This window comes from Caretta caretta, chromosome 9 (assembly GCF_965140235.1).
Source record: "Caretta caretta isolate rCarCar2 chromosome 9, rCarCar1.hap1, whole genome shotgun sequence".
NCBI classification, from domain to species: Eukaryota; Metazoa; Chordata; order Testudines; family Cheloniidae; genus Caretta; species Caretta caretta.
Window position 1 is genome coordinate 42,245,081 of NC_134214.1, and position 26,900 is coordinate 42,271,980.

Sequence of the window (26,900 nt, forward strand, 5' to 3'; positions counted from 1 at the left end):
TGGGGAAGCTGAGTGCCCAGGCTCTCAGGCTTTCCAACCCTGGAGCTGAGTGGAAGCTGTGATGCAAAGAGCCGGATGGTGCTTGGCCTCCGCAGCCCTCTGGGAAAGCTTTTTTCAGTTTCACTGTCAGAAAATGAAATGACAAGAGCCTTCTAGGAGAACAACATGGGAGCTGTCAATTTGATTTTCCTGACAAAAAGGAATTTTTCCCATGGAAAATTTTGGTTTTGTGAAAAGGACTTTCTTCATCAGAAAATCATTTCAAAGAAAAACTTTCAACCAGCTCTTATGTTTTTAAGTAAATATTCTTGGCTTCGTGGAATGTTTTTAGATACTTTTTCTGTCACACCTCTATTACAGATTCATGTCAGGGCTGGTCTTTTCCACGGAACTGAGCTCCTTTGTAAGCCGATTGTAAGTGCAGAAATATCTGGGAGAAGTGAACATGTTTGGAATGAAACACTGGAATTTGAAATCAATGTCTGTGACTTGCCAAGAATGGCTAGGCTGTGCTTTGCAGTTTATGCTGTGATGGATAAAATGAAAACTAAAAAGTCAACCAAGACAATTAATCCCTCCAAATACCAGACCATCAGGAAATCTGGAAAAGTGGTAATGTTTTCATTTGTTTTCCTGTAATGTACCTCTTAATTGTACTGAGCAGTGTCTTGATAGGCATTTTATTTTCTCACCTTGGAAATATGAAACACAAATGAAAAAAGTGGGTGACCTTAAATGAAGTAGTGCTCAGTTAAAAAAGCAACTTATTTATGAACTGTCTGGTCTCGGGGAGCTTATTTAAAACAAAAAAGGATAATGTTTCTTCCTTTTGTTAATTACTAGGGTTTGTTTTTTCTGTATCCTTTTTTATTCCAGCAAAAAAAAAGTTTTTAAATAAAGGGGTATTGTGAAAATCACGTTTTAAAATCCTCGTGTATTATTAACAACATCTTATATTAAAAGTAAAATTTTTTTTTGAAAGCTAATTTATTTCACATCATTTTTGTTTACTTTTTTGCATTTTACTATTCAATTTTTGGTATCCATGTACTCAGATCAAGGCTGTTTACATTCCCCAACACAGGAGAATATTCTGTTCTTATTGGGTTTTGTAAAAGCTTTTGGCCCTCCCCACACAGAGAAAAAGGCCATAAACTTAAAGTAGTTGGCAATGTCTCTTCTTTAAAAAATATTCTATTTGTGAAATTGTATTCACATCTTTTGAGCTCTGAACAGGATAGGGTTTTTTTCCCTAGACCGATCCAGAAAATCACATATTTAACTTTCAGTATCGAACTAAAGACAATGGGACTTAGGTACATGCTGAAAGTTGAGCATGTGCTGAATTGCTTTCCTGAATTAGGGTTGTAGTCTAGAACAATTTTTTTACTCTTTATTTTTCTGGCTTTGTGTCATTTACCACTTTAAAGTTTCAAATTTATTGTTAGGTTCCGTTTAAACAATAAAGTCTTTCCTTCAACAGCACTATCCTGTAGCCTGGGTAAATACCATGGTATTTGATTTTAAAGGACAGTTGAAGAGTGGAGACCTCTTACTGCACAGTTGGACATCATTTCCTGGTAAGGTTTGATTTGTAATCCTTGGATTTGCTGTATACCTTAGAGTACTCATGAGACTAAAGAACAACATTAATTTAGGATAATGGAATATTAATTGTTTTTGCCTGTTCCAAACAGGGAAAGAGAGAGCAAACATTATTATTGTATAAAATATGTCTGTGTCCCCTCAGTAGTTAGCTCTGTTTTCCTTCTGATATTCTGTGCAGTCTCCTTAGTCTGGTGTTTGTTAAACTTCTGTACGGTTTTCTTCAATCCTTCTCTCAAAAAATACTAAATTTCTTGGGGATGGTTCTTGTTTAGTTTGGAAATCCGTTATATCCTTGAAATGCTATCCATTACTGAATAAGGACCCTTTAAAAATGGCAGTGACTATTATTTCTAGCAATTTATAATGTGTGCCATCTTTAAGATGCCATTATATTTTCATTGTTTGTGTTTGTTTAGATTCCTATGCCATAAAAAAAAGATGATTGTTTTGGTTAGAATGAAGAGTGGCACCTAGATTTCATATTGTTTTATTAAGCAACCTGTATATTTCAGTGGAGGAAACTTTACTATAATAAATTTCAATCCATGTGGTTTTTATGGACTCAAAGTTAATTGCATTGTCATGTCATATATATTGCAGAGAATCTGTCTGGCAAATTGGAGAGCTTAATTTACATTAATTTTTATTGATACATTTTTTCTTTAATTAAATAAGAGCAGATTTTAAATATTTATTTTAAAAATCATTCTAAAGATATCCATTCTGGATCAGATCCACAGCTGGTGTAAATTGGCTTGGCTTGATTGAGGATCAGTGGCGCTATGCCAGTTTATAGCTGCTGAGGATTTGGCCGTCTATTTTGTTTAATTCAGTAACTTTTTCTGTGGAAAATGGGAATTATAATGTGATGGTTTATGCTGAACATGTGAAGTGCATAGAATAGCCTCTGTCAATAAATCCCAACTACTTGTAACTGCCTCTGAAGTTTTGGGGAGCCTTTTTATTCCAGGGATCTGAGTTTATAAGAAGCTAATTAAACCTCACAACCCACCTGCGAGGTAACAAGGAGTCTGGTGCCACCTTAAAGACTAACAGTTTATTTGGGCATAAGCTTTCGTGGGGTAGAACCCACTTCATCGGATGCATGGAGTGAAAATTACAGATGCAGGCATTATTATACTGACACATGAAGAGAAGGGAGTTACCTCACAAGTGGAGAACCAGTGTTGACAGGGCCAATTCGATCAGGGTGGATGTAGTCCACTCCCAATAATAGATGAGGAGTTGTCAATTCCAGGAGAAGCAAAGCTGCTTTTGTAATGAGCCAACCACTCCCAGTCCCTATTCAGGCCCAAATTAATGGTGTTAAATTTGCAAATAAATTTTAGCTCTGCTGTTTCTCTTTAAAGTCTGTTTCTGAAGTTTTTCTATTCAAGTATAGCTACATTTAAATCTGGTATAGAATGTCCAGGAAGATTGAAGTGTTATCCTACTGGCTTTTGTGTGTTATCATTCCTGATGTCCGATTTGTGTCCATATATTCCTTTACGTAGGGACTGTCTGGTTTGGACAATGTACACGGCAGAGGGGCATTGCTGGCACATAATGGCATATATCACATTAGTAGACGTGCAGGTGAATGAACCTCTGATGGTGTGGCTGATGTGGTTGGGTCCTCTGATGGTGTCGCTAGAGTAGATATGGGGACAGGAGTAGGCAACGAGGTTTGCTACAGGGATTGCTTCCTGGATTAGTGTTTCTGTGGTGTGGTGTGTAGTTGCTGGTGAGTATTTGCTTCAGGTTGTGGGGCTGTCTGTAAGCGAGGACTGGCCTACCTCCAAGGTCTGGGAGAGTGAGGGATTGTTTCCCAGGATAGGTTGTAGATTGTTGATAGTATGCTGGACAGGTTTTAGCTGGGGGCTGTACGTGATGGCCAGTGGTGTTCTGTTGTTTTTCTTGTTGGGCCTGTCCTGTAGTAAGTGATTTCGGGGTACCCGTCTCGCTCTGTCAATCTGTTTCCTCACTTCCCCAGGTGGGTTTTGTAGTTTTAAGAATGCTTGATAAAGATCTTGTAGGTGTTTGTCTCTGTCTGAGGGATTGGAGCAAATTTGGTTGTATCTTAGAGCTTGGCTGTAGACAATGGATCATGTGATGTGTCTTGGCTGGAAACTGGAGGCATGTAGGTAAGTATAGCGGTCAGTAGGTTTCCGGTATAGAGTGGTGGTTATGTGACCATCACTTATTTGCACTGTAGTGTCCAGGAAGTGGATCTCTTGTGTGGACTGGTCCAGGCTGAGGTTGATGGTGGGGTGGAAGTTGTTGAAATCCAGGTAGAGTTCTTCAAGGGCCGCCTCCTCGTGGGTCCATATGATGAAGATGTCATCAGTGTAGTGCAAGTAGAGGAGGGGCGCTAGGGGATGAGAGCTGAGGAAGCGTTGTTCTAAGTCAGCCATAAAAATGTTGGCCATGCGGGTACCCATAGCGGTGCCACTGACTTGAAGGTATAAATTGTCCCCAAATCTGAAATTTGGGTGGGTGAGAACAAAGTCACAAAGCTCAGCCACCAGGTGTGCCGTGGCTTCATCAGGGATACTGTTCTTGACAGCTTGTAGTCCATCCTCATGTGGAATATTGGTGTAAAGAGATTCTACATCCATCATGGCCAGGATGGTGTTTTCAGGAAGATCACCAATGCATTGTAGTTTCCTCAGGAAGTCGGTGGTGTCTCGAAGAATGTGTGCTGACAGTGTAGGATTTGAGGAGAGAGTCCAAATAGTCAGATAATCCTGCCTAAGAGTGCCAATGCCTGAGATGATGGGGCGTCCAGGGTTTCCAGGTTTATGAATCTTGGGTAGCAGATAGAATACCCCTGATCGGGGCTCTGGGGTGTGTCCGTGTGGATTTGTTCCCCTGCTGTAGCAGGGAGTTTCTTGAGCAGCTGGTGTAGTTTCTTTTGGAACTCCTCAGTGGGATCAGAGGATAGTGGCCTGTAGAATGTGGTGTTGGAGAGTTGCCTGGCAGCCTCCTCTTCATAATCTGATCTGTTCATTATGACTACAGCACCTCCTTTGTCAGCCCCTTTGATTATAATGTCAGAGTTGTTTATGAGGCTGTGGATGGCGTTGCGTTCTGTACGGCTGAGGTTATGGGGCAAGTGATGCTGTTGGTTCACAATTTCAGCCTGTGCACGTCTGCGGAAGCACTCTACATAGAAGTTCAGTCTGTCATTTCGACCATCAGGAGGAGTCCACGCAGAATTCTTCTTCTTGTATTGTTGGTAGGAGGGTTCCTGTGGGTCAGTACACTGTTGAGTGTTGTCTTGAAAATATTCCTTGATTTGGATATGATGAAAGTAGGCTTCCAGATCACCACAGACCTGTATCATGTTCATGGGGGTGGTGGGGCAGAAGGAGAGTCCCCGAGATAGGACAGACTCTTCCGCCAGGCTAAGTGTGTGGTTGGATAGACTAATAATATTGATAGGTGAGTTGGGGGTACCACTGTTGTAGCCCCCTGTGGCATGTAGGAGTTTAGATAGTTTACCGTCTTTTTCACTTTGTAGAGCAGTGAAGTGTGCGTTGTAAATGGCTTGTCTCATTTTTGTAAAGTCCACCCACGTGGAAGTTTGTGTGGAAGATTGGTTTTGTATGAGAGTCTCCAGTTTTGAGAGCTCATTCTTGATGTTTTCCTGTCTGCTGTACAGGATGCTGATCAGGTGGTTCGTCAGGTTCTTTGAGTGTGTGTGGCACAGTCTCCAACCATAGTCAGTGTAGTATGTCGATTGCAATGTATTTTTTACCTTCAGTCCATTTGGTATGATGTCCATCTGTTTGCACTTGGAAAGGAAGATGATGTCTGTCTGTATCTTTGTGAGTTTTTTGTTGTTTGATGGATTTCCATTTCATATGGCTAAATTTAGTGCCTTGCATGGTGTCAAGTATCAGGGGGTAGCTGTGTTAGTCTGTGTCAGTATAATAATGCCTGCATCTGTAATTTTCATTCCAAGCATCCAATGAAGTGGGTTCTAGCCCATGAAAGATTATGCCCAAATAAATCTGTTAGTCTATGAGGTGCCACCAGACTCCTTGTTGTTTTTGTGGATACAGACTAACACGGCTACCCCCTGATACTTGACACCTGTGAGGTAGGAAACTATTATGCCTATTTTGTCAATGGGGAAAATGAGGTACAGAGAAGTGAATTGCTCAAAGGCTTGCATTAAATAAGTGACAGAACCAGAAATAGAACTGTCAAAGTCCTGAGGATATCCTTGTGCTTTCCTGTCTTGTGCTGCTCTGTCCCATAAAGCCCCACATCGTAGTCACCTTCCATCTGCACAAGGAAAACTGGACAAAATGCCCTTTCGAGCTTATTAATCTTGCTCTTTCATTAGAGAAGTAATTCAGCAACACTCTTGTCTTCAGTGGCTTAGAATTCCTGTTAGATGCTGGGTCAGTCCCGCTTGGACAAAGTTATGGGAACCTAATCTATCCATGAGGCTGAAACCGCAGCTAGGGATTGGCATGTGATAGGGACTTTTTTTTACTGCCAACCTTCCATTTTCTTTGCTATGAAACAGTAACAAGGGGAAGTGTCATAAGAGCCAAGCTGGTTCTGTAACTGGTCTTCCTTTCGATGGATGATCCTCTTGAGCCTCACACATGTTGACGTTAGGAACAGATTGTGCCAGAGATCCATTGCAAAGTGGGAGAGAATCTGGCCCTCTGTGAACAGCAATGTATATTTTTACAATAAACACAGGAAGCAGTTTCTCATAGCATTGCTGCCTTTTCCAAAGACACTTTGTACTATAACATAAATTGTTCTGATATTTTAGATGAACTTGAAGAAATGTTGAATCCAATGGGAACCGTACGAACTAATCCTTACACTGAAAATGCAACGGCTTTGCACATTAAATTTCAAGAATATTCAAAACTGCCTATTTATTACCCTCCCTTTGATAAGGTAAGATATACTAAATAAAGAGAAGCCATGAATGCTAGTATATAAATGGCTGTCTGGTATTTACTTTTTTCCCCTTTAACACTGGCATTTGATTATATCCACCCTTCCTGCCTTTTAGCTTACATATTGTAGTTACTAAAACTTGGAACATAATTAAACCTCAGTAGAGTATTCTGGCTTCAGTATCTTTAGAGAACATGTTGAACAGATTTTTTTAAACATTCTGCACTTCTAGTGTATGTTATTTTGAGTGTCAGAAAAAACACTGTCTATTTTTAATATTACAACTGCCTTTGACAATAATATACCACAGTTGCATTTCTGGAAACCTCCATATAAACACAGTCAGTGATCTCAAACTGTACTTAACCAGGACTGAAAAGGATCTGACTTTTCACTTTTAAGATTATATTTTATCCACTTTCTGTTCCCTTCAACAGTTAAAATCCTTTTCTGGAGAAATATACTTTTTATGTCTTTTTATGTTTTACACTGTTTCTACACTGAAACACTTCTTTAGTTGTACTGTACAGTGTCACAGATACAAATAAGAATATCTGCCTAGGGACAGGAAGGGTGTATTCAAAATATAGCTGATGAATCCACAGTATAAATACTAGAACAGCTAGTTTATTCACAGACTAGCAAATAAAGCTGAACCCAGGTGAGAATAATAATGTAAGTGTTAAAAGCAGCCAATTCTCGATGTGCTGAAAGTAAGGTTTTAAGCCCTATATATCTGTTACTCTGGATTTCTTTGGCAGAGGGTTAGTATCAACTCTGCTAAACTTTCATTTTCTGATGAGTAATCTGCACCTTTGGTGGCTAAAGAAAATTCACATTTTTAAAAAGTTTTACTGTCTTGAACCGTGTCATTCTGAGAGTCAGGTCACTAAAATAAGGCAAAAAAAATCTGTGAAGTCTAGTAGTGGCTTCTTCTGTGTAATACGCACAGATTTCCACTAATAGGACATATGGCATCAGGAGTGCTCCCAAAGCTAAAGCAGATTTTATGGATAGCAGTTTCGCAGCACTAAGCAATTGATACCATTTTCCTGACAGTAGTGCGAAATCTTATTACCAATTCCTGAAAAAGTTATTTCTCTTATTTAAAAATATTTTGGCAATTTTATCACCTTTTAATTATAATTCTTGTTCTTTTTCTGATAATTATCTTGCGTACATTTATTTCTACCAATATTTAAAATCATATGTATTTGTGTTCCTGAGATAATTTAGAATATATACTACCTTTACTAGTTAATATTTTTGTTTTGGTGTTCAGTTTTTCTTTTGTGCTTTTAATTACTTACAATTGAAAATTCAAATATGCAAGCATGTTCAAATATTGCCATAAATGTGGTCAGAGGATTTTATTGAGTGCAGTTCATTATGTAGTCACAATGGTTTAGTGTGATAATCTGACCTATCATATTCCCCTGTGTTTTATAACTCCTGTTTGGGAACTTTATTCTCTTCAACTGTACCTGAGCAATTCTGTACATCAAACTCGGGGAAATTCTAGTGTTTTATGTGAAGTGATTTCACAGCTGGTAGAAGAAATGATTGCTGGAAGCACTCAGTATTGGAGAACTCAGATAGCTCAAAACATTCTGCTGCTTTTAATTCTCTCGAGTTGAACAATGTTTTATAACATCAATGGGAAACTGAAAGCTTCAAAATATTTTGCCTCAAGCTATTTAGTTCCAATATTGTGAATGAACTGAGATCAGAGCTACTGAGGATGAATTGCTGAGATCAGGATGGTATAGTAATTAATCTTTGTGAAGGAATAAAGCTCCCCTATTTGGATAAAGGCCCTTTTGGATCAAACTGATAGGGACGATGGGCCACATCCTCAGATGGCATAAAGGATATTTGTAGCTACCTGTTTTATACCAGCTGAGGATTTGGACCCTCAGTATTTGTTTAAATTTGCAAGTAAAATTTAGCAAATATATAATTTGTTCCAGTTTTCAGTGTTTGGTGAGGGCATTAGACAGAATACCCTTAATTAGATGTGTGATCTTGGTTTGAGAGATCACAGAGCCTGAAGATGAAACAAAATGTATTTTATGTATTTATTTATGTATTTATTTATTTATTGTGACAAAGTTCCTCCTCTACCTTGGTGGGTTTTGTGCTTATTGGCGGATTTGCTCACCTCGGAGATTCATGGCAGCCCTCAGTTTGGCTGTTTTCGTGAACCCACAGTCCAGGTCAACTCCTCCTGTGTCTGACCAGGAGTTGAGAGGTTTGGGGGAAACCTGGGCCCGTCCTCTACTCCTGGTTCCAGCCCAGGGCCCTGTGGAATGCAGCTGTCTCGAGTGCCTCCTGGAACAGCTGTGTGACATCTACAACTCCCTGGGCTACTTCCCATGGCCTCCTCCCAACATTTTCTTTATCCTCACCATAGGACCTTCCTCCTGGTGTCTGATAATGCTTGTAATCCTCAGTACTCCAACAGTATGTGTTCTCACTCTCAGCTCCTAGTACCTCTTGCCCCCAGCTCCCCACACACGCGCCAGAAACTGAAGTGAGGTCCTTTTCAAACTCAGGTGCCCTGATTAGCCAGCCTTAATTGATTCTAGCAGCTTCTTGATTGGCTGCAGGTGTTCTAATCAGCCTGTCTGTCTTAATTGTTTCCAGAAATTAAGAAACAATTTCTGATTGTTCTGGAACCTTCCCTGTTGCCTTACTCAGGGAAAAGGGACCTACTCAACCTGCAGCTAATATATCTGCCTTCTATCACTCTCCCGTAGCCATCTGGCCCGACCCTGTCACTTTATATGATCATAGCATCAGTCCACCTGTTAGTAGAACATACAAAGGCCCTCATTATAGATGCAAATTGACACTTCACTTTAGCCATCTTTGCTGAAGCAGCAGCTAATTACTTAATGTTGTTAATCATGTGTCTGCTCTAAATGTTAGACTGTATTTAAGTAGAATTAATTCAGAAGTCCACTGGAACCTAATCCTGAGTCACAACACTAATCCAGATTTGCCTTATCTGCTCTCTAGGATCTATTTCTGGGCTGGGAAGTCAAGCTCTCACCACTTTACTTAAGATAACTGTATCTTGTATATTATTTATTGTGTTGTGGTGGAGTTTATAGCTGAATTGCACATTTCATTAAAAGAATGTTAAGGCTGCAAAGTCAAGCGCTCAAAAGATAGGAAATGCCAGAATTAAGAAGGTTGGCTGTGCTGCTTGAATTCAGCCTGTTATGCGTACACACTGATAGTCTTTAATTCCATTATCACATAGTACTGTTTCCACAGGAGACCGCCCTTATTCAGTTCACAGAATGGATGGTGCTCAATGAATGACAATCTGATATTTCTTTTATCCTCATTGTTCAAATGTGGCCTTGTGCCTATTTATTGCACACTGTTCAAATCCTGCTATGAGGACAAAATTATTAATTTCCTCATAGGCTCTTCTATAGCACTCATCACTGTATTATGAGTGCTTCACAGAAACTGATGGATTTCTTTTCACAACACTCCTGTGAGGTGAGGAGGTAGTAGTATCCACATTTTACAGATGTGGAACTAAGCACAGAGAGACAGTAAGGTCAAAAGTGTGCACTAATTTTGACTGCCCAATTTTAGATGCCTAGGACCTGATTTTCCAGAGTACTTAGCATTTTATGGCACTTTATATATTCAGAGCAGAGCCCCACTGAACATAGTTGCCATTGTACATGCTTAGCACTTCTGCAAATTAGACCCCAAATGTCCAGAAAATGAGGGAACACAGTGGCCACCTGTGAAAGTTTTGTAGTATGTGACTGGTTGAGCATCACATAAGAACTCAATGGCAGAGGTAGGGATAGAATCCAGTTCTCCAGGGCAGCATTCAGCAGCCTTAACCATAAGACCATGCTTTTCTCTTCCTGCAAAACTCTGCCTCCTTCACTATATACCTTCCAATTTCTGCAACAAACGAGGCAGGGACCCTACAGATAAGAATTTCCTTCACTAAATAGCACTGGATCATCCATTGTTCCCCACTCTCCCGTCCCTTTCCCCAGCTCCTTGTGTGATCTCAATATTCCTGTTGCTTTTCCCTTTCTCATACTCGTTTCCACTCCCCCCACCATCAGCTCCTATTCAATTTTCTCCACTCTCCCAACTCTTTCTTCCAAATTTCTCTCTCTCTCTCTCTCTCTCTCTCTCTCTCTCTGCTGTTGCCAGCCCCTGTCTGGTTCCTGTCCTCTCTGCATTTGAATCAGAGTGGCCTTGTGAGTGTCAGGAGCAACAATTATAGGAAATGTCCTGCCACTGCAGCACTAGTCCAGAGTTTGCTCAGTGCAGATAAAACCTTTGGAGAAGTTAGCTGCCAAACTCTAACAAGGCTCTACTGAGCATGGGCAAATTTTTTTTCCCAAAGGTTTATAATTTGAGCGGGAGGTTTTCCATAGAAGCAGCAAAAGGTCATGCCTGCCAAATTCCAAGACCACCCCAAAGCATGAAGGTGCAAGAGCTTTTCAATAAAATGATAAAAATATATTTAAGATGGCCAAAGATGTATTTTTCCCTTACTTGCACTCTGGGAAACAGCTGAACTTTTTGCTGAAACTTTCAAAACAAAAAACTCAATGTCAGGCAGAGACCCAGTATAGAAAATGTCAACCCAACCAGTTTGGAAAAGTTGCATGAAACTGAAAACATCATCTTATAATAGAAAGCATCAGGCAGCTTTAACGATAGGCAGTGCTACTGGCTCCACCTATAATAATTGTACAGTGGATGTTGATTATACTTTTTAAAGAGACTGTGTATTTGATTGCTTCTATATTACTTATTTGATGTATCTTTAGATATTCTTAAACATGAAAAACATCTGGTTTGAATACATAACTTTCTTATACTGAATACTGTCTGTGAAGGAGAACTATTAAATAACGTAGAGAGGATAAGTTACCTACTTATAGTTATGTGCGTTGTTCCACTGACGTGTCAACCAAAGCTTTTGTGGCTTTAAGTTTAAAATGTGTATATATAGGGTAGGACATGATCCACTATCTCCTTCCCCTTGCTGAGGGGTGCCACCTTCATGGTGCCATTTCTACAAATCTGAACTTTCAAAGTACTGTTTGTGCTTGGGTGAAGAATGGCTCAGGATATTTGTAAAGGAATAAGTGCTGTTGATTCAAATCCAGCCCAGGTCAATAAAAACCAAATGTTGTTACTGTATGTTCAGCAAACTATGCAAAATAGGTTGGAGGTCTCAATCTAATTTGCAGTGGGATAGGTATCTAAATCACAGAACATCTCATACAATGGACACTACTTGACAATAATATTGGAGGTGTTGAGCACTGAGCACAGCCACCAAAAATTGGATGGACATGGAAATTGAAATACCCATCAGATTACTGAAGGGACAGTGTAGGGAAGCTGACATTATAGAAGATGTGTTTGGTGGATAGGTAGAGGGTATCAGTCTCCAAGAATGTTAACTTGCAGCTTTTCACAGATTTAATTCACATGTATAATTGTAAAGATGAGGAGAAAATATTGTACTTCCATGCCCTGAAGTGGAACCAAAGAACATGGATTTATGCAAGGATGCCATCTTCAGAGAGCATCAATTGCCTGAGAAATCCCTTTGCTTTTGGTGCATTCCACTAGTACTTTATTCTTCACATGGGTAACTGTTATGTAGCACTTGTGCATACTATGCTGAGTTTTCTAGTTTTGTATTAAATCTGTTTTGTATTAAATTAGCTATTTATTTTCATAAAAAGACATTTTATGGAAGAGTAATAGTACACGTAAGGTTGTGATGTAACGTCCTACATAAACACATTTGTTGCCACACTTAAAGGATAAAAATTAACAAATATGAGTAAATAATCAGTTCTCTAACTAAAGAGAGAACTTTTACTGTGTCATTTTACCACTTCACCTTATAACATTTTTCCTTCAAAATGTAGTCCAATTCTTTATTTCAATCCAATGCTTAAACTATTATCCTTTTGCAGATACTTGAAAAGGCAGCTGAGATCGCAAAAAGCAGTGAGAATGCTGGTATGGCAGTAAGTATCCAACCTGAAAATAGCATCTTCAAGATTAGAAAATCCCAATATCCTATTTCTCTGCCACTTTATGCTTGTATTATTCTAATAGAAAATAAGTATATGTATTCAGGTAACATTAAAACCCTCCAAGTTTTTTGTTTTGTGTTTTTGTTTGTTTTTTAAATAACCACCCACTTTTGTGGGGCTTACCCTTTCCTTCAAATCAAGCATATACTTTCTGTATTGGACACTAGTCAGGCTACAGAGTGGACAAGGGATGCTGTGGCTGAATATATTTCATGGATTATACCTCATCCATGTCTGAAATTTGGTTTCATACAGCATACAAATTTAATGAATAGTTAGATGTAGCAAGATAATCTGTCTGGTTGTCAGAAGCTTCCCAATAATGACCATTTTTTAGCTGGATTGATCTTTGACAACAATAAACTCCTTAATTTTTTGTATACCCGTGGAGATATTTGATCTTCTAAAGGAGGTGAACAGTTCTGGAACAGAGGTAGTACTTTTAATATGAAGTCTTTAACCTGAAATTGCTTTCTTAATACATACCCACCTAATGTTGAAGGGCAAAAATAAAATTAAAAAATACAGAAAACTACAACTCTGCTAGTCCTCCAGTCTGCTACTGGAAAGTACCTGTTCATAGAATCATAGAATAGAATATCAGGGTTGGAAGGGACCTCAGGAGGTCATCTAGTCCAACCCCCTGCTCAAAGCAGGACCAATCCCCAATTTTTGCCCCAGATCCTAAGTGGCCCCCTCAAGGATTGAGCTCACAACCCTGGGTTTAGCAGGCCAATGCTCAAATCACTGAGCTATCCCTCCCCCCTAAAACATCATACAGTTCTCAGTAAGCAGAATACAGAAGTTAGTCAACAAGTACATCAAGTGTAAATAACACTTAATAAAGCACTTTAAACATTATGCAGTGTTCAGAAACACTGAAAACTCATAACTTATTCTGTTACAAGCAACTGAATATATAAATGAGATTCCCACTTACACAGCAGAATGTCAACTTGACATTATTTGTAATCAAGACCTTTTATTATCTTTTAGAAGCATGAAAACTGCTTTCTTGAATAAAGCTTTGTTACAAAATGACTTTATTTTCAAGACTTTCTTGTTTACTGTATATTTTGACATAAGAACAAAGCACATACTTTTCTTAGTTCACTGAACAAACATTTCAATTACACCAGCTATTTTAAGTCTATTCTCTTAAACAGTTTGTTCTTAAATGATATTTTTGCTTGAAGATATTTACTTAAACACAGTGCAAAGCTCAGGCACTCATCCTTTCTATTAAGAGCTAAATTTGAAAGCAGTAATGTATGTAGCATTTGAATTATTTTATCAACTAGGAACTCTCTATGGAATGTTACTATGAAGTGAAACTGTTTACGATACATAAACAATATTTGTCTTCAATTTGGCCTATAATTTTAACTGAACTTTTACAAGGAAGGAAAAAGGTTTTCATGCAAAAAGAACACCACTTGAAAAAAAAATCTGAATCCACTCTAATTTCACAAGATCAAAGGAAGTTTCCATACTAATTGCTTAAACAACTCAAGTTTTCAGGTTGCTTCAGAGTTTCATATAATACAAAATGAAAATAGATTATTAATGTATCTGCATAGAGTACATCTTTGTCTAGAAGCAGCAGCTTCTATCACATTTAATTGTGTCTCTGTGGCTTTCAAATGATGGTGGTCAGCTTCATTTCTTTCCTTGCAGTTTGTATAGTAAGGATGCATCCTCTGACCCACGTGTCTTTCAAATGAAGATACATTCTTAGTAAACCTAATTTTTAAAAGTAATGTTAATTTCCAAGTTCTAGTAATCAAAGTTATGTTAACTGTTAACCTTTTATAATAATAGACATGGGATAGTTAAGCACTGGAACAAGTTACGTAGGGAGGTTGTGGAATCCCTGTCATTAGAGGATTAGAACAGGTTAGAAAAACACCTATCAGGGATAGTGTGTGTATACTTAATTCTGCCTCAGTGCTGAGGGATAGTGGATGACTTCTAAAGGTTCCTTCCCACCCTACGTTTCTTTTGATTCCGCGTTAAAATGAGAATTGTGAGAATAAGACAAATCTGTATTAGAAAACATAATGTATGTTAGTATTTACATACAAAACCAGTCTTTTTTGTTATAGTTGGAAGTGCATCCTTAACATTTGATTTTAATTTGACTTTTACCCTGAATGCCATGGCACTATTTATCTGACAAATAAATGGGAAAAATACTTGCTGTCAAAACAAGAATTCCCCCATTTAAATGGGAAAACAGCAATATTGCCATCTAGTGTTGTTTATGCAGAAGTATAATTTTTTTTTCAAATACTTTTGTAAATTGAATTTAGAGTCTGCTGTATAAATATGTTCTGCCATCCCCAGACATTTGAGGTCTGAAGTAAAAGCCTGATAATCCTCCCCCTGTGATCTAAGAAATGAATCCAATTCACTTAATACTACTGTTCTCCTAATGTAGCTTTATCATACACTGATTAGCTTGCTCTAATAGTCTGAGTCCTGTATAACATAAGTTTGGTGATTCTTGAACTTACTTTGCTAACTTTAATTTACCTAGGGTCGAGGTGGCAAGAAGTTCTATATTGAACTAAAAGAAATCATGGAAAGGGACCCCTTGACCCAACTCTGCGAAAATGAAATGGATCTTATTTGGACTTTGCGGTATGACTGTCGTGAAAATTTCCCACAATCACTGCCAAAACTGCTGCTGTCTATAAAATGGAACAAACTTGAAGATGTTGCTCAGGTAAGGCAAATGGCAAAGGCAATGTAAAAATATGGCAGGTAAATCATGAGCAAAATTTTTCTTGTACACAGAAACATTGAAGTGTTGTGCTAAACTTTAGTTTATAAAACTAGGCATTAAGGCTATTGATTTCAGTGGAGGTTGGGAGCCTAATGTGAGACAAATGGCAAAGGCAATTTAAAATTATGGGATGGAGATGGCTGTAAACTGGGCCTTAACTCTTTTGCTTTCAAAGAACCTATGTCTCGAGCCAGATTTTAATACTAATTTAAAAGTTAAACATGAAAAACCAGTTCCCGAGCACTTTTTTCCCTCAAAAAACATCAGGCAGACTGTGTGCTTGAATCCCCTCTGAGTTGACAAAGCTTTCAGATTACTTCTAAGGGGACGTTTCCATAATCCACCAACAATTGGAAAGGAGAGCGGTAGACAAGCCCAAGGATGCAAAAGAGAAATAAGATTGACATAGTTACATTGTTTTATTCCCCTCCACAGTTTCTTTAGTTCTCTCCATTTCCCAAATTTAGGCTGTGAGCCTAAAAACACACATCTGGTCAACTTTGAGCATGTGCCTAAGCATTTCCAGGACCAGGGCCTTGATTAAAACTGCAAGTCCAAAAACTTAGATTCAGGTTGACTGTACTTTTTCAGATGGTAAAACCTTTAGAACTTTGTGAAAAACTGATTTGTTCAAACCAGCTGATATATAGTTATTGAGGAGAACAATTCATTTTCAATTAAATATCTTGCTACAAAGTATAGTGTCACTCACTTCAGTGAGACTACTTTCTTGAATAAGCTCTTCCTAAAGCTGCAATAGAGATAATTAGGGGCTTCAGGTTTTGATGTTAATGTCAAACACATTGTGTCATTCTCATTTTAGTTTCAATCTATCAGATATATAGGTATACGAGTCTGTTTTATTACTGTAAGTGGTATGTCTACATTTTTCACATCATCCCAGATAGAATCCTAGTCCTGTAATGCTTGTTGAAAATAGGTAGAAACATGTGAATCTCCTCAATTTGCATAGCAATGCACAATTGGATTCATGACTAAAAAACTATACTTTGCCAGTGTTTAGTATTAGTGGAGTATATAATTGCCCTGAATTCTGTTGCTATATCCTCAGAGTTATTGAGATGAACTGATACTTGTGGAATTCTGGTTTCTGAATGAAATGTTTATTTTTCTGAGGTGATTATAATGTGAGATCCTCTGTTATGGAGCTATCTAGTAACAGAGGTCATTTAAATTTTTAAGTTGTGGAACAGTGTTGTTTGTAACTTTGTATCGGAAAAGTATATGGATTTCATAGTCTTCATAATGTTTCTGTATCTCAGACTGATTTGTGTAAATGTAGCAAAAATAATGGATTTCTGTATTTTCACTGGAATTTTGCCTAGACCTTCTGTGTACTCAAAAAGCTTACTATTGCAGTGGGCAGGGCAAAACTATACAGACCCAGACAGCTTTAACAGATCCAACACGCAGTGTAACAGAGAAACAGATACTTGCGGCAGTATGTCTGTTTGCTTTTATTTAAAATTTACTGTTACTGGAACCATGCATTGAATGGCACTTGTGATTTTAGAGACCATCACACTAAGGTTGTATCTGTCATCTGTGGATATATTTGGCAGTATTATAGTAAGCTATCATACTAACCTACCATACTAATAATTTGAAAGAGAAACTATTTACTTTTAAAATGTTTGAGCTAAAAATCAACTATTTTTTTATTGAGGATAATGATCACAGTATAAACATGTGTTCCAATTAGTATCTGAATCTAATCTGCTACTCCTCCACTTACTAAGTATAAAACTTTAAACCTTTTTTAGGAGACTGGGAAACTCATTCATCCACTGTGTGGAAACACTCTCACCCCCAACACCATCACCATCAACAACTTTTGTCAACTTTACTCATCATGTGGCCCTTTTGATTGGACAGTCCAGTTAAAAACTTAATGTTACCCCAGGGTCTAGGTAGCAAAGAGCCTAAGGAGAACTTATGCACTATTCTGAAAGATCTGTTTTCTTCCATTATATCCTTCTTTCCAATATGCCTTAAGTTACTCTTGGAGCTATTAAAGTAATTTGATTTTCACTCTCTAAACTTGCAGTTGAATGGCTTACAGCAATGAACTCCAAATTAGTCATATGCATCACCCACTGATTCTTCACCCACTTGCATTCTTTTGTACACATGAATTCTCTCACATTGTTTATTCATTCCAGTATGGTCTTGCACATCTACTGTTCACTTTAAGCGTTTGACTTGTTTTTACTTAGTTTGTTAAGAATATTTAAACAGGTATAAAAATGAGAATGTAGGGAAGGGGTTTTGGGGTATGCTCACCACAAGTCAATGCCTAAACAATTATAGGAAATGAATTGACAGGTCTACATTACTTAAAATATTTTTTTTATTTGGAAATAAAGATTAGAGAAAAATAGATTAAATGACATTATGGCACTTCATTTTAAAAATATTTTAAAATAAAATGCCTAAGATAATATATATAACCTTGTGTATTTTAGCCATTTATCATGTATCTTAATGTGCACTTTCTGGAAGGAATGTGGTATTTCTCTTTGCTAATGTAGAGAAGGGGATGATTTGATGATTGAGTAATGTATTTTGGCAGCCTTAGTAAGCTATATTTGTGAGGAATACAAAATTCTTCTTCGAGTGCTTGCTCCTGTCCATTCCATTGTAGGTATGCATGTGCTCACGTGCACAGTTGTTGGAGATTTAGCCTTAGCAGTATCCGTAGGTCCAGCTGTGGTGCCCCCTTGAGTGCTGCACTTATGCATTGGTATATCAGGCGCCGCCAGCCCTACGCCCTCTCAGTTCCTTCTTATCTCCTGTGATGGTTAGTTGGAGTGCCTTTCCTTGCATAGCAACGGCTAGTGGTTTTGTCTCTTCTGACTTTGAGCCTTAGGGCCTTGTAAATAGTGGTTTATAGTAGTTAGTGTTAAGTAGTTAAGTGTAGTTAGGAGTCAGAAGTTAAGAGTCCCAGCGAGGACTTCGCCCTAGGTAGGGCATGCCCTGGTCTCCAGGGTTTAAGCCCTGTGTGGACTGTAACAGGCCTATGCCTGTAAGTGACCCCCACAGCAGCTGCCTCAAGTGCGTGGGAGAATCACATGTGAAGAACAAGTGTCGTATTTATAAAAAATTTTGACCCAGTATTCGGAAAGAGCGGGATATTCGTTTGTGGGTTCTCCTCATGGAGGCTGCCCTGTGTACGGCTTCCGAGCCATCCCACCAAGACTCGCCTAGTACCTTGGCCTTGGTGCACAGCACACCCCCTTGCACCGGGCTCCACCCCGCACCGCTCCCCATTGTCGGTGCCCAGAAAGAAAACTAAGAACCACAGCTCCCTGGCACTGGGCAAGAAAGGCCACGGGGCATCAGGCAAAGGATCCAGTTTGGGCATCTTTGCCACACCGGAGCCACGTGGATGTGCCTCCCTGGTCGGAGCCATTAGCCCCTTAAAGGATCAACCACTGACTCCGAGGAATAGTAGGGGACCCAAACTTCTAATGGCATCAACACCTTCCCAAGCTCCCCCGGCGCTGAGAGAGCAGAGGCCTCTGCCTGAACCGCCGGCACCACACGTGCTGCAGGAAGCAGCAAAGGCTCCCTACCAGGGCAAGCCAGCCGCTAAGACCCCTCAGGGGGCTGTGGAGCACCACCAATCTCCCAAAACAAGGCAGTGCTCTCCATCTCTGTGACACAGATTTCCGGCGTCGCAGCCCAGATCCTCTGGGGCTCACCCTCAGTCATTGGCACCATGATCATGGTCCCCACCATCTCAACATGGATTGCCTGGGGGAGGCACCAGTCTCCATTCCATTGGCACCGTTTGCCCTCCTGCTGGTTGTCCTGGCACAGATCTCAGTCACGTGCCCCATGGGAGCACTCCCCGTCGCAATTCCAGTCCCCCCAGCTCTGACAGTGGTCTCCTCGATACTGGCATCGATCCTCCCACTCCAAACACCTGTCTCCAGCAGCGACAGTCAGGAGGCAGACACAGGCATCAATGGCCCCACCGTGGTCACCAGAAGGGATTTCTTCTGGCACGGAAAGGCAGTTCAACCCTCCACCAAGACTCCACCGGCATGAATGGGCACCTGAGGCGTCGTCGATGTCTACGGCACCACCTTGGCACCATGACCAGTGCAGTGGCCTTACTAGTGTGCGTGGGACATGCCAGTGATGACGATGCCCCTTTTACACCACTTATCTGCCACTGCCTCGGAGCAACAGCTGGCGGCACGGGACTCCATGCATGAGACCTGCTCAGAGATCGGGCTAGAGGAGACAGTGACCCGAAGCCTACCCCGGGCGGTACAGTCCTTCTCATCCCTGGACGAGGCGGTCATGGGACCCTTGAGGGCCAGCCCACCAGACTATTTTTAAGGAACACCAGGCTCTGCTTCAATGGGTGGTCAAGAACTTGGGCCGAGAGGTGGAGGGGATGGTCGAGCAGGCAGACACCTTGTTCAATGTCCTCTCAACCTCTGCCCCGGCACGTGTTGCACTATCGGGTTCTGTTCCCGCTGCTTCCTAACTCCAAAAGCAAAAGGCCACCTACATCGCCGCAACAAGTCTCTCAGAAAGTTGAAGTTTCGCATGATCTCCCTAGCCTCCATCTCCTCCCTGGATCCAGGAGACTGGTATACTGCCCTTAACTTGAAAGACGCTTATTTCCGTATTCCAATGTCACAGACATTTCCTCTGTTTCTTAGTGGGTGGACGCCATTTTAAATTCATGGCTCTGCCCTTTGGCCTTTCTTCGGCCCTGAGGTCGTTCACAGAATGTATGGCACCAGTAGCTGCTTACCTGAGGTGTTGAGGGATCCAGATCTTCCCGTATCTCAACGACTGGCTTATCAAAGGCAGGTCTTGGGTGGAAGCGCAGAGGAGCCACAATCTGGTATGTTCCACCTACCGCAACCTGGGCCTGTTAATAAATAAGAAAAAATCCACCTTAACGCCTGTCCAGCAAATAGAGTTCATTGGGCCAATTCTCGACTCCATGCGAGCCAGAGCCTTCCTTCTGGAAGTGCGTTTTCAGGCCATGTCAGACCTAAAGAACCACCCCCTCACCACAGCTCACACCTGCCTGCTGCTGTTGGTCCATATGGCCGAGTGTACGTACGTGGTCAGCCATGCTCATCTCCATCTCTGGATTCTGTAACCGTGGCTGCCATTGGTCTATGTCTGCAACAGGCACCACCTAGACCAGGTAGTCAGGGTGCCAGACCACATCAGGTCATCCCTGGATTGGTGGTTGGACCTCGGGTTGGTGTTGGAGGGAGTCCTCTTTGTCATTCCATCCCTGTCACTGACCCTGGTCTCTGAAGCTCTGGACCTGGTCTGGGGAACCCACCCGGGTGAGCGGAGCACCTAGGGCCGCTGGTTGCAGGACGATCTGGCCCTCCACATCAAAATCAGGGAGCTCAGAGTGGTTCACCTGGCCTGCCAGGCTTTCTTGCCTCACCTGAAGGGCGAGGTGCTGCAGTTCCTGATGGACAATACCGCCATGATGTGTATTACACGAAGACAGGTCTTTGGCCCCTTGTCAGGAAGCTCTCCGCCTTTTGGGATTTTTATGTGCTACATGCCATTCATCTGATAGCCGCGCACCTGCCTGGAACCAGGACTGTCTTCGTGGATCACCTCAGCAGGACTTGCTCATCTCTCCATGAGTTGTTCCTCCATCCAGAGGCGGTCAGCATAATTTTCCAGACGTGGGGGACTCCCCAGGTGGACCTGTTTGTGTCCTGGCAGAACAGGCGTTCTGTTTAATGCAGGGGATGGACACGGTTTCCCTGTCAGACGTCTTTCTCATTCCTTGGTCAGGGCCACTGAAATATGCCTTTCCACCAGTGCCGATGATTCATAGGGTCCTTGTGAAGATCAAGCAAGACAGGGCAAGAATTATCCTAATAGCCCCTATGTGGCCTTGCCAGCACTGGTTCGGAATGTTGTTGAGCCTTTCAGTAGCTGCCCCGCAGGCCAGATTTGCTGTCCCAGAACGCAGGCTTTTGCACCTGAACCTGGCGGCGCTGCGCTTGACAGCTTGGCTACCGCATAACTAAGCGCAGACAACAGGCACGCTCAGCCCATGTTCATCAGGTCTTGCTGGGTAGCACAAAACCCTCCACCAAAGTGACTTACCTGGCCAAATGGAAAAAGTTCACATGCTGGGCCTTGGAATGGTGTATTTGGGCAGAGCAGGCCCTGCTGCAGGAGATCCTAGGTAATCTGCTGCACCTCAAACTCCAAGGTTTGTTCCTGTCATCGACAAAGGTCCACCTGGTCGCTATCTCGGCTTTCCATCCTCTTTTCCAAGGCAGGTCAATCTTCACTCACGACATGATGGCACTGTTTTTGAAAGGTCTGGAGTGTCTGCCTGCACATCTGGGATCCTACTCAGATCCCATGGGGGGAGGGATAGCTCAGTGGTTTGAGCTTTGGCCTGCTAAACCCAGGGTTGTGAGTTCAATCCTTGAGGGGGCCATTTAGGGATATGGGGCAAAAATTGGGGATTGGTCCTGCTTTGAGCAGGGGGTTGGACTAGATGACCTCCTGAGGTCCCTTCCAACCCTGAGATTCTATGATTCTATACCCCCCAGACCTGAATCTCATGCTGTCGAGGCTCATGGGGTCTCCCTTTGAGCCTCTGGCTTCCTGCCTTCTCCTGGAAGGTTTTGTTCCTGGTCGCAACAATGTCGGCCCGCAGAGTATCCGAGATCAGGGCGCTTACTTCAGAGCTGGCCTATACAGTCTTCTATAAGGATAGGGTCCAGCTGCGACTGCACCCAGCGTTTCTGCCCAAGGTAGTTTCCAGTTTCCTACTGGCAAGGACGTATACTTACCCGTCTTCTTGCCAAAGCTTCATGCGTCAGATGAGGGGCACAGGCTACACACCCTAGATGTCAGGAGGGCACTGACCTTCTACTTAGATAGAATAAAGCCGTTCCATAAGTCAACACAGTTGTTTGTTGAGGTGGCAGACAGAATGAAAGGTCACCCAGTGTTTGCTCGGAGGATTTCGTCCTGGATTACGGCCTGCATCTGCTGCTGCTATGAGCTGGCGAAGGTGTCTCCGCCGGTGATCCTGACGGCACGCTCGACTAGGGCACAAGCGTTGTCAGCTACCTTCTTGGCACAGCTACCAATCCAAGAGATCTGCAGGGTTGCTACCTGGTCGTCTGTCCATGCATTCGCTTCTCATTATGCACTTACCCAGCAAGCTCGAGATGATGCCGGCTTTGGCAGAGCAGTGCTGCAAGACCCTGAACTCTGAGCCCACCTCCATTGATACTGCTTGTGAGTCACCTAGAATGGAATCGACATGAGCAAGCACTTGAAGAAGAAAAAACGGTTACCTACGTTTCGTAACTGTTCTTTGAGATGTGTAATTCATATCCATTCCATTACCGCACTCCTACCCCTCTGTCAGCGTTGCCGGCAAGAAGGAGCTGAGAAAGAGTAGGGTCAGTGACACATGAGTGCGGCACTTAAGGGGGTGATACCCTACAGATACCGCTAAGGCAAAAATCTCTGACGACTGCATATGTGGGTGCATGCACACCTAGAATGGAATGGGTGTGAGCAACATATCTCAAAGAACAGCAGTTACTAAAGGTAGGTAACTGTTTTTTCTATTCTAAAATGTTTAAGATGTTACTTCCTGCAGGCACACATCCACATGAATAGTTCCATTGAATTCAATGGGAGTTCTCATGTGCCTAAAGTTACTCACTGAGCAAGTGAAGCGGGGGCATACTTCACTGCGAAATATGTATATTTTTTATTGCTCTGTTACATATTTATATTAAGAATAAGAAATAAAGAGCAGATTCTGTCCACCATGCCTCTCTTAAATCAGGCTTGGCTCAGTGGAGTCCCCTGGAGTGGGAGGAAGAAATCCTCCAGGCCATACTCTGTGGCTGCAATAGCATCCGCAGCACTTGAACCACACTTCCATGAAGAGGAATGGCTCTGAAATCCACAGAGCTTTGTGTCTACTAGTATTTCTCTCACTCCCATGCCTTCCTTTTATGCTGGGTCAGTGATAAAGAGCTGAGTTTCTTGGCATTCAGAAGTCAAGGGCTCCCCTGCATGTAGTCCCAGAATCCTGCCACCCTATGCCCAATGCAGCAGAATCATATTGATCTGCTTTGGATAGGGCCTTCTAGTGGTAGAAAGGTGGGAAAGTTAGCCCCGTGGCAGTGGCTAAATGAGTTTTAAAAATTATAAATCACATTTGGCCCATAAAGAAATATTGTGTGGCGTTCATGAATGTTTGTTACATATTTGTACATACCTTCTACGCTGCCTCAGACATGTAGCGGGGACCTTGTGCTGAATGGAAAAATAGAAAAATAATTATTAAAAACCTCTTTTTTTCAGGATAATATAACTTCATTTTGGATTAAAAATGAAACAGTTGTTTGAACAGGACCCTTACTTGATTAGGTTGTAATAGATCCCATACAGGGGAACTATGCCAAGTCTCAGGCACCACATAAGATATTCATTAAAGGTTTGTCACACTTATGTGGTATATACAGGACCTTGTGTGGTCCCTCTGCACTCGGATCAGTTTTACTCAAACTGCATACACCATGTATTTTAAGAAGGTTTCTTTATCTAAAGAACATTTTGTGCACATAAGACTTCCAGAGCTATACACAGTAAATATATTAGTACAAAATAAAGATAGGAAAAATTGTAGGTTACAAATACTAGCAAGATGGATAGATAAGCCGCTTACCCTCTCTTTGTGAAGCACATTTTAAAAAAATACTGAAGCATTTTGGATGAACATCTGAATTTCCAATTTTTTGATTGATATTAAAAGGACATAGTCAAATTATTTAGTTTCCTGAATTGAGTTTTGGAAAATAATTCAAACAATAAAGCATGAGTAATGCATCCCAAAATGTATTTAGCTTATTTAATTTCACAGTTGTAGTTAGCAGTATTGATTATAATAATTCATGTCTTAATAAATATACTGTAGTATATTTTACAAAAGTGATAAAGTATTACTTATGATTCCTCATTACAGGCCTATATATTAAACCAGTTTAGAGGGGAGAAACTGCCGCTTTTGTATGAATTATGAATTCCAAAAATTTGAGGTACGGTAGAACCTCTAAAGTTGCATCTTATAGTCGTTAATGTTTTCCAATGTTAAAATAAATAAATACTATGGCCAAGGACCATCACAACAGCATCAACTAATTCCCTCTGTGTAAAATACAGTAATTTCTTGGCATTAGAGGTTTGAATAATGTCTTTTACTGGCAACAGACATTGCACTGAGTCTGACATGTGGTGCAAAAAAACAGCTGTTGTCACTAAATGTGATCAAAACTACTTTTCTGGGTGTTTTTAAATTTTGCTGTTTGCAGTCAGAATCTAGTCTCAAGAAATAGTGTAATATTTTTAACAGCAGACCATCTTACTGTCATGAATTATTTTAGATGTTCTGAAAATGGCAAATAAAACACTATAGACCAACAGAAACTCTCAGAAAATAATGTAATTTAATTTACTGACTATTTCTTTTACATACTACATTCTTGTAACTGTTACAGCAGAACAGTTATCCAGAATTAATTTGTCTTAAGTAATAGCCCTTATTGTTGTTGAAGTGCCTCGTCAATATCAAGGGCTCTTACCTTGGCCCAGCAGCAGGATGGGAGAACTTGGTTAAGTGTGGGATTCGTAGAGAATGTGTGCAGAAAGCAGATGCCAGATCCTATTAAACAGATCATCCAAGTTAACCCATCCACTCTCAGTAGGATGACAGGTTTCAGAGTAGCAGCCAGGTTAGTCTGTATCCGCAAAAAGAAAAGGAGTACTTGTGGCACCTTAGAGACTAACAAATTTATTTGAGCATAAGCTTTCGTGAGCTACAGTTCACTTCATTGGATGCATGCAGTGGAAGTACAGTGGGGAGATTTTATATACACAGAGAACATGAAGCAATGGGTGTTACCATACACACTGTAAAGAGAGTGATCAGGTACGGTGAGCTATTACCAGCAGGAGAGGGAGGAAAAAAAACCAAAACCTTTTGTAGTGATAATCAAGGTGGGCCATTTCCAGCAGTTGACAAGAATGTGTGAGGAACAGTGTGGGGGGCAGGGAAATAAACATGGGGAAATAGTTTTACTTTGTGTAATGACACATCCACTCCCAGTCTTTATTCAAGCCTAATGTCACCCTCCGGGAGGAGAGAAAGAAAAGACAACTCAATTGGATATTTTGAAACATGAAACAATTTTAAATAAAAATATTGAGTTTTTAATTCAACTGTTTTACTTAATGTGGTAAAGCAGTCTCACTTGGAAAGAATTTGGGATGCATGTGTTCATTACCTAGTGAAAAGCAAGAGTTTCAAACCTATATAAAAACCAGTCGGATTTCAGGTGTCATTCAATCCTTTTTTGTATCTCTTCTAGAACCTTAGCAGCACTGAGAGTTAAGAATCCTCACTTCTTGATGTCATGCTCCTGGTATTGTCTTCATGTATGTGAGATTCTAAGGCATGTCTCAGCAGGGAGATATAATTCCCAGCAAGGGGTAGACAGACTCTCCCTGGCTCGAGTTCAGCTATTGTGCCTGTATGGATGTTGCGGAATGGCCGTTGGCTCAGGTTAGCTGCCCAAGTCCAAGCCCGCCCAACCTCTGGGTCTGAGCTTGTGCTGGTAGCATGAGCCACTGACAGTTCTACAACTTCCACACAGCTATTTTTAGTGTGCTACCCCAAGCTGAGCTAGCGTGAGTCTGTCTACCCGCACTGGGAATCACACCTCCCAGCTGCAGTGTGAATATAGCCTTTCTGTCACAGGAATGAGTGCTTAATCTCATTTACTTTTTATGCACTGATTTGCTTTGTTTTGTGTTTTTTAACATGGTTGATATTGAAAAGAGCACATTTTAAATAAAAATATAGTATTTTAGATCTAAGGATTATTAAATGTTTGGAAAACTTCCAAATAAACTTCCCCATTGTCCTAATTGTTCTCCAGATGTGCTTTTAAAAAATAAATTTAAGAAAGGAAAAATTATCCAGATGTGACTAGTACGTCTGATGTACTTTGACCTTCACATTTTGATCAGCAGATGCTCACCTGGGACATTGAGCTAGTTGGCCTACACTTCCCTCCTAATGCAGATTCAGAGGAGGAACGTAAACAAGAGCAGGCTGTACTTTTGGAATTTTCTTGGCTCTTTCACAAGTCATCTCTAGCTCTTGCTTCCTCTAAGGTCACATCAGTTAACATTTCCTGCTTTAATAACCATTGTCTTTAATTTTAACAATTTAATGCAGTCATAGTCTAAGTTGTAGGAAATTAATATTTTAAATAATTACTTGAGCTCAGATTTGGGTAGGATAGGGCTGTAATTTTCAAACTTAGTTGCTTAAAATTGAGCACCTAAAACCATATTTGTACATTTTAATAAGTGTCCTGATT

At 40.8% G+C, this 26,900-nt stretch overlaps 1 protein-coding gene across 9 annotated transcripts in view; it reads left to right on the forward strand.

Annotated features, from left to right (window-relative positions):
• Positions 1-26,900, forward strand: part of PIK3CB (phosphatidylinositol-4,5-bisphosphate 3-kinase catalytic subunit beta) — a 191,717-nt gene that overhangs the window by 121,763 nt on the left and 43,054 nt on the right. For all 9 annotated transcript variants that reach the window (XM_048863851.2, XM_048863850.2, XM_048863852.2 and 6 more), the window contains 5 exons: positions 361-612; positions 1,484-1,580; positions 6,407-6,537; positions 12,534-12,587; positions 15,196-15,384. In XM_048863851.2, the coding sequence (XP_048719808.1) occupies positions 361-612; positions 1,484-1,580; positions 6,407-6,537; positions 12,534-12,587; positions 15,196-15,384 (723 nt within the window). The remainder of the gene's footprint in view (positions 1-360; positions 613-1,483; positions 1,581-6,406; positions 6,538-12,533; positions 12,588-15,195; positions 15,385-26,900) is intronic.